Consider the following 9,234-nt stretch of genomic DNA (forward strand, 5'->3'; position numbering starts at 1 on the left):
GCCGAGGTGATGAACGTCGACATTATGCCCAGTCGTACGCATGACCATCCATTCACCGCGGAGATAATGGCACCCCTTCTCCCCGACAAATACAGGTCGTCGTTGATTCCGCCTTACGATGGACGAGGAGATCCCGACGACCATTTGGAAATGTACACGGGGCACATGCTCTTGCACGGGTACGCCGAGGAGATCATGTGCCGAGCCTTTCAGAACCACCTGACAGACTCTGCCCGAAGATGGTTCCGAACGCTGAAGCCAAACTCTGTCTCCAGCTGGGATGAACTAAAGGAAGCATTTTCCCTCCAGTTCATCGGGGTTAAAAAGTACATATCCCCGAAGCAGAACCTAACGACGATATATCAAAAGCCAAATGAGACGTTAAGGGAGTGGCTCGCCAGATACGGCGAGGCCGTCGCCGCTACAATGGATATCACGGACAGGGAAGCCCTGATGGGAGCATTATCCAGTATGAAGAAGATAACTCCCTTCAAAAGGGAACTAAACCGAAAACCCCCTTCCAGCTACAAAGAGTTCCTTACAAGGGCGCAAGGATACATCAATGCTGAAGAAGCGGATGCCAACGACCCCGATCATAGGTCCAATAAGGGTAAAGGAGCCGAGCAGGGGTCGGCGCCATCAAAGCAAGACGGGAAGAAGCGTCGAGGAGGAGGAAGCAGAGACAAACAACCGACCCCGACGCAAGGAGCGCCGGAGGCCAAGAAGCCAAGACAGGAGGATACCCGCAGGCCTCGGCTGTTTCAGAAATACGGCACCTACCATGAATTGACGGCAGGCGTCGAGGAGATCTTCAACCAGATTGGCCGAGGAAACTTGCTGCACCGACCTGAACCAATGAAGTCGGATCCTAACCGAAGGAACCAGAAGAAATTCTGTAGGTTCCATGGCGAGGTCGGCCACCACACGAATGATTGCGCCGACCTCAAAGATGAAATCGAAAGAATAATCCGCGAGGGAAGGCTGCAGGAATTCAGCGCCGAACGAAGACCTCGCAACGACGGCCATGGCGGGCACGATGACGGTCGACGCCGAGAGGAGAACCACCGCCCGAAAGATCGGGAACCTGTCGGCGTCATACGAACGGTCCTCGACGGCCCCTACATAGGAGGAGACACGCGGAGGTCGCAGAAGGACTACGCCCACGAGGCCAAGGGGGTATACCAGGAACGGTTCTGGAACGTCTCCGCCATAAAAATCCCGAGGCATAGCCACACTGACGTGGCCTTCAATGAGGATGATGCCAGTGGAGTCCATTTCCCCCATAACGACGCACTGGTGGTGGAAGCAGTGATCAGAAACCACACCGTGTGTCGAATCTTGGTGGACAATGGAAGTTCGGTGGACCTCCTGTATTCCGACTGCTTGGAAAAAATGGGGATCCACGAGGGGCAGTTGGAAAGAACCACCAGGCCACTGTACGGGTTCACGGGAGACTCCGTCATTCCTCAAGGTACTATCCGACTACCTATAACCGCCGGAGAAAAACCCCGACAGGCAACAACGATGGCCAACTTTGTGGTCATCAAAGGAGGCTCCCAATACAACGCAGTAATCGGGAGACCAACCCTCTAGGCATTGAACGCAGTAACCTCCGTCTACCACCAAAAGGTCAAATTCCCCACCCCAAACGGCGTAGGAGAAATTAAGAGCAACCAATACGAAGTCAGGATTGCATACTCTGATACCCTACATGGATATGACCAGCCGGGAAGACAGGAAATGAGGATGGTTCAACAAGGCCTCATTGAGGATATAGACCCCCGGGTTCAAGAGGAAGTTACTTGGTCTCAGCCCGTCGAACAGTTGGAAGAAATCCAGATTGGCGAAAGCGGAACCACCAAAATACTAAAAATAGGTTCGGACTTGACCCCACCACTCAAAAGCGAAATTGAAAATTTCCTCAGGCAGAACCTGGATGTCTTCGCCTGGAGCCACTCCGACATGGAGGGGATCGACGCCAAAGTAATGTGTCATTCCCTAAACGTCGACCCCACGTATCCTCCCAAACGCCAAAAACAGCGACTAATGAACCCTGAGAGGTACGAAGCGGTGAAGGAAGAGGTCGACAAGTTAATCAACAATGGATTTATCCGGGAGGCGCATTATCCACGTTGGGTATCTAATCCTGTCTTGGTAATCAAACCCAACGGGAACTGGAGAACATGCGTCGACTTCAGCGACCTCAACAAAGCATGCCCAAAGGATGGCTTCCCACTTCCTCGAGTAGATCAAATGGTCGACGCCACGGCGGGGCACGAAATGCTGAGCTTCATGGACGCTTACTCCGGATACAATCAAATCCCCATGCATCCAGCCGACGAAGAGCACACATCTTTCATAACCGATAGGGGTCTCTACTGCTACAAGGTGATGCCTTTCGGCCTAAAGAATGCAGGGGCTACTTACCAAAGGCTAGTAAATAAAATGTTCGCTCAACAGATCGGCAAAACGATGGAGGTCTACGTCGACGACATGCTCATAAAAAGTGCCAGGGCCAGCCATCACGTCGATCATCTGGGAGAGATGTTCAGCATATTGAGAAAATACCGCATGAAACTTAATCCCCAGAAATGTGCCTTCGGAGTCGGGTCGGGAAAATTTCTCGGTTTTATGGTCAGTAACCGCGGGATTGAGGCCAACCCTGAGAAGATCAAAGCCCTGCAAGACATGCGGTCACCAACAATGCCAAAAGAGGTGCAGAGATTGACAGGTTGTGTCGCCGCCCTAAATAGATTCATATCGAAAGCCACTGACAAGTGTGTTCCCTTCTTCGACGCTTTGAGAGGAAACAAGCACTTCGAATGGACACCACAGTGCGAGGAGGCCTTCCAAAAACTGAAGGAGCATTTGGGCAAACCCCCAATTTTGTCAAAACCAAACGCTGACGAAGAGCTCAGCCTGTACCTCTCCATGTCTCAACACGCCGTGAGCTCCGTACTGATAAGGGAAGAAGGGAAGGTACAATTGTCGATCTACAATGTGAGCAAAAGACTCCTCGACGCTGAGTCGAGATACAACGAAATGGAACGTCTAGCCCTCGCCTTAATGATAGCTTCGAGAAAGCTTCGGCACTACTTCCAATCCCACTCAATACGAGTTCTCACAAACCACCCGTTGAGACAGGCCTTACAAAAGCCGGAAACGTCCGGACGGCTCCTCAAATGGTCGGTAGAACTAAGCCAGTTTGATATAAAATACATGCCAAGAACCGCTATTAAAGGTCAAGCGCTCGCCGACTTTCTGGCTGAATTCTCTCACAGGCCGACCTACACCCCATCTGAAGAAACCGAGGTTGCAAGATGGAAGCTTTACGTGGATAGGGCGTCGAGCGAAAACGGATCAGGAGCCGGCGTCTTACTAATCAGCCCTGAAGGCCACAAGATTACCTCGGCGGTACGGTTCAAATTTAAGGCATCAAATAATGAGGCGGAATATGAAGCCTTAATTGCCGGACTACGTTTAGCGAACCACTTAAAGATCGAGAGGATTAGCGTCTAGAGCGACTCCCAGCTAGTCATCGCGCAAATAAAGGAGGAATATCAAGCACGCGGTGAGAAGATGGGGGCATATCTGAGAAAGGTAATAGATGAGCTCGTTAAATACAAAAACTACGAGATACTCCAGATCTCACGAGCCGAAAATGCAAACGCGGATGCACTGGCAAAGCTGGCTTCATCAAAGGATGCCGACACACTAGGCGTTGTCCCCATTGAAGAATTGGAACGGCCGACCATCGAGGAGCACGGCAAGGCATTTAGTGTCCAAGAAGGAGGAAATTGGATGACACCACTCATACGGTACCTAATGGACGCACAGTTACCGAATAGTAAAGACGAGGCCTGACGAATCAGGTATGGAGCCGCCAGGTACTCATTATACGATGGCCTGCTCTATCGGCGAGGCTACTCAATACCTCTACAACGGTGCCTAGATGATGCCGAAGCCTAGAAGGTCCTCCAAGAAATACATGAAGGGATCTGTGGCAATCATACCGGGGAACAATCTTTAGCGCTAAAGGTTTTGAGGCAAGGATACTACTGGCCCACGCTCAAGAAGGACGCTTTTCAGTCCCCCCGACGATGCGATAAATGCCAAAGGTATGCCACGATTCCTAGAGCACCCCCGGAAAAGCTAACTTCCATTCTTAGTCCATGGCCCTTCGCCAAGTGGGGGATTGACCTGATCGGGCCATTGCATCCTGCACTTGGGGGGTTGAAATTCGCGATCGTTGCGGTAGACTATTACACAAAGTGGGCAGAGGCCAAGGCCCTAACTACAACCACGTAAGCAACCTGCACCAAATTCATGTGGGACCACATCATGTGCAGGTTTGGGGTTCCCCACTCGATAGTGTCCGACAACGGGAAGCAGTTCGACAACGCCGCGACACGCAGATTTTGTGACGGTTTGGGCATCTGAAAAGACTTCTCGGCGCCAATCCATCCACAGTCAAATGGGCAAGTTGAGGCCATCAATAAAATACTCAAATATACCCTAAAGAAGAGACTCGATGACCTAAAAGGGAGATGGGCCGAGGAGCTTCCTAAAGTTTTATGGGCATACAAAACAACAAGCCGAACTACGACAGGAGAAACGCCTTTCTCCATGGCGTATGGCGTCGAGGCGGTACTTCCCATAGAAATCGAAACGCCGACTCTAAGAACTGTTGTCCACAACGACGAGGATAACGCGGAGGGCATGAACGGAGAACTCGATTTATTGGAAGAAAAGCGACTCGACTCCCAACTACGTCTTGCCACTTATCAGCAACGGACAACGCGATACTACAATAAGAAAGTTCAGCAAAGGAGGTTCATCCCGGGAGACCTAGTATTAAAAAGGGTGACACAAAGCACAAAACCCAAGAATACTGGTCCCTTGGGCCCAACTTGGGAATGACCCTATCGCATAAGGGAAATGCTACGACCTGGCACCTACGTATTAGAAAGCCTCGACGGCAAAAAGGTTCAACACCCATGGAATGCTGAGCAACTAAGGTTGTACTACCAATAATGTATGAAGTTTTTATGCATTTTTTGTACATTCTTTGCAAATATAGTAAATTGATATGTTTTCAGCATGAGATAGATTGACCCCTTAATAACGTATCTGCTTAAAAGAAAACCCAAGGGTGTATTTAATAGACGCGGGGGGAATAAAGGTGCTCGAATCACTTAGTCAAATTCTAAGGAATTTCCTAAGACGATGACCCAAAGGGATAAGCTCGACGTCAAATCCTCCAAGGAGGAAAGACATAACACTTAGTGAAATTCTAAGGAATTTCCTAAGACGACGACCCAAAGGGATAAAGCTCGACGTCAAATCCTCCAAGGAGGAAAGACATAACACTTAGTGAAATTCTAAGGAATTTTCTAAGACAACGACCCGAAGGGATAAAAGCTCGATGTCAAATCCTCCAAGGAGGAAAGACATAACGCTTAAGTGAAATCCTAAGGAATTTCTTAAGACGACGACCCAAAGGGATAAGCTCAACGTCATATCCTCCAAGGAAGAAAGACGACACTTAGTAAATTCCAAGGAATTTTCTAAAGAGAAAGAGAAAGGAAAGCAATGATTATGAATCAAGGTATGAACAAAATCCATTGCCTTTATATATATATATATAAATGCGGGTAACATAAAAATTGTCTAAAGGAAATATTTAGTTACAAAATTTTTTTTTTCCCAAAGGCAATAACAAAAAGAGTGACAAAAGATGGTTCCTTAAGCATCGCCGCCACCAGCCGCTGGCTCCTCGCCGCCACCAAGGGAGGGAGTGTTCTCTTCGTCGCCACCAGGAGGGGGCGCTTCCTCGTCGCCAGCAGGAGTAGGAGAGTTGTAGAGGAAGCCCAAGTCCCAATCAGGATGCTCCTTTTTGATCAGGTCAACAATTTGCTGACCCGCCGACTAGAAATCATTATTGCGGATATCAAGGAGCTCTTGAGAAGCCTTGAACTCCTCAATAATCTGCGCCCGTCTGGCGTCGAAGGTTGCCTCGGCCTCCATCTTCCCGTCGACCTTTCCCTCGGTATAGCGATTCTCGGCATCCACGATCGCCCCAGCCAATTTCTTTTCAGACAAGTCAGCCCGTCGAGTAAGCCTTGCAACTTCAGCCTTCAGCTTGGCTAAGTCACTTTCCAGGCTAATCAGTTGGGCCTTCGCCACATCTCTCTCCTCGACGGCATCATCCCTGTCCTTCTTGGCCTCATCGACGAGAGACTGAAGCTCGGCCTCCAAATCATCCATCTCGCCCTTATGCTCCTCAACCTTGATTAGGTCAAGGAGGTTAAGAAGGGAAAGGACGAGGCTCTGGGAAATAGCAAGAAATCAGGAAAAGGAAAAAATGACCATCGGGTTCATGGAGAGTATTTAAAGAGTCGAGAATGAAGACCCCCAACTGTCGGATGAAAACCCCAAAAGAGCAACGGCCAGGGATCACTCTCCGAATCTGACGATAAGGGGAAGGGCGGGAAATCAAAAAGACGCGGATCCGACGGCCTATATTCATTTTCTTGAAACACGGATACTCATCATTATGCCAAACCAATCGACGCGACGGTTACACACCCGAAGCACCCAGGCCATCATTGCGGATGAAGGTTCGGGACCGATTTCCCACACCCGAAGCACGGAAAGGACAAACCAAACCTAGAGCTCGAGGCCGCCTAAGAAAGGAGCCCTCGACCTGGGGGGTGGCTGTTGTGTGGGAAAATATGATGGACACCTAGACCAACGGCACCAAGACACGTGGCTATACTTGCTTTCCGCCGAGCACTCAACCCTCGACGCTTCGTTTCCCTCAAGATCAGCTGTAGAGCCCGAAGATGAAGTCCATGATTAGGGCGACGACCCTATGAGACGTCGACGGTTGACTCCGCCTGGGTTGACAAGATAAGATCCCTCGACTGCAGAAAAGATCGCTAGAGAGGGCGAGAAAGGTTAAACAGCGCTGACGACGAGGGGAACGTCCCTTTAAGACACGACGGGTTACGTGCAAAAGTAAGAGAAGTCTGACAGCATTAATTGTAAGTTTATAAACCGCCCCCCCAAGGGGACAGAAAAGCATTACGGAGAGTCACAGAGCCGTAATAGAAGACTAATTGGTTGAGTGAACAGTACTAATTAGTGGGCTATGTCTGGGCCTAGAGAGGGAGAGCACTTGAGTGTTCCTACCTACGAAGAAACCCACCCAGTGAAGGGAGCCCGAGTATAAAAGAAGAAGGACCCTCAATAGGGAAAGGGTCCAGAGATCCCAGAGGAGAAAGAACAAGAGAGAGAGATAGCATTTATTGTAAATTATAATCTCCACAAAAGAAATACAATATACACAGTGGATGTAGCTCTAATTTTATAGAGTGAACCACTATAAAATTCTTCTTGTTCATTTACATATAGTTCATTCAAACACAAAAATACTTAAATCAAACTAGAATCCACACTTTCAATAAACCCACAAGCCGATAATCTAAAGGGTAACTCCAAGGTAATCCGGCGGGTTTATTGTTGATGAAATCCAACCGTCAACAAATATCATTTAAAAGTGTGAGAAAATATCATTTAAAAATGTTGCAAGAAAAGGATGTTTAGCTAAAATAGTAATTATTTAGACGAGTTTTGTTTTATTAAAAAAAATATCTCAGAGGATTGCAAGAAAAAGTATTTTAGTTGGGGAGCTTTTGGGAAAATAGTTATTTTGAAAGGGAGAGGAAATTTTATTTTAATGCGACACATTTGATGAGGTAGATGCATTAAAATGCAAAATTATATCAAAATGTGTGTTTTCGTTTAATATTTTATACGTATAGATAAGTAGATTATATTTAAAGAAAATAAATGTTTTGACAAGTACAAATCAAATTGAAAATTAATTAAGGGTATACATGAGAAGGAAAAGATGTTTCAGCAGGGGGAAATTTTTTTTAAGAAAATTATTTTAGTAGAGTAATGTGTTGGTTTCTAAAATGATTTTGGATGTGGAAGAGTGCGTTTAGCAGATCATGTGTTTAATGGATCGTGTATAACAAAAACTTTCATAAAATTTTTACAATACTCTATAAAATATATTAATTTATACGTGAATAAATTAATCTAATTAATTTATTTACTTAGTGAACAATTAGGTCGATAACTTGAGTTCTTTGACCACGAACAATCCTCACTCTAAGTTTTCTAGAAAAACCCGAATCTTCCTTGTCTAATCCTGAATACTTGCAAGACCTAGAGTGTGGGCTCTAATTCGGAATTATAGGATTGATTACTCTCTTCCACCAATATCAACACATGTATGAGGTGGAATCGAGAATGAAAAAACTTTTCTTCTCTTTTTCTCTTTGGTTACACGGCTGTCACTAGAATATTACACGCTGTCAAACAGAATGTTACACCGTTCTTAACAGCTATATTACATGCCTATCTCATAGGGGAAGGGAGAAAAAAAGTGTTCTCTAATTTTCTATTGTCTCCTATATATAGAATCCTAGGAGAGCTCTTTATTTTATCTTAAAATCAAAATAATAGATAATTGTCACTTTATTTTAAATCCTCTTTAAGATATAGTTTCCATTTAATTATGGAAATAAAATTTCTCTTTCTCCTCATCTATATGGGCTGGCCACACCACAGGGATATCTCCCTGTAGTTGGCGTTTTTATTAGCCAGAAAAAGGAGGTAATTTCCTCTTTTATGTAATTTCCAATTTTGATCAAATTCAAATTTATATAAAGTCAAACTTTAATTTTTTTTTGAATTTAATTAGAAAACTTATCAAACAAGTAAACCGGATTCCTCATAGAGAAAGCAACTAAATCCTAGAGGGATTATCCGTGTGCCACATGCTCCTTGCACCTCCCTGTGCTGGGCATGTGACCCCTAGTGGTCCCATCACAATGTGTTCTAAAATTAATTAATTTAAATAATCATATTATTTGTTTCGAGTGATATTAATTCTCAATAATTCACCTTGTGTTGTAAATATTACAAGGATGACGTGGAGACTTATGGACCTATAATTCTGAGTTCCAATAAAATTAATAATTAATTAAACCCTTTAATTAATTAATTAATTTGATTATTTCCAATAGTTACTCCACTAAAAACTTAAAATTACACTCTTGAAATTACATACATAGTTTACTTCCAAGAACTTGAAGTGTCCATTTGATATAGTCACTACATATAGATCGATCCTCCATAAATAATTCATAATTAGAGTTA

The 9,234-nt window shown here is 45.6% G+C and overlaps 1 protein-coding gene across 1 annotated transcript; it reads left to right on the top strand.

The window, feature by feature from the left end:
* Positions 1-9: 9 nt before the first annotated feature.
* On the top strand, positions 10-1,593 carry LOC112090382. The gene has a single exon (XM_024161540.1). It carries the CDS (start codon positions 10-12, stop codon positions 1,591-1,593), a length of 1,584 nt encoding a protein of 527 aa, XP_024017308.1.
* Positions 1,594-9,234: the final 7,641 nt, after the last annotated feature.

This window comes from Morus notabilis, unplaced genomic scaffold, assembly GCF_000414095.1.
Source record: "Morus notabilis unplaced genomic scaffold, ASM41409v2 Scaffold2114, whole genome shotgun sequence".
NCBI lineage: Eukaryota > Viridiplantae > Streptophyta > Magnoliopsida > Rosales > Moraceae > Morus > Morus notabilis.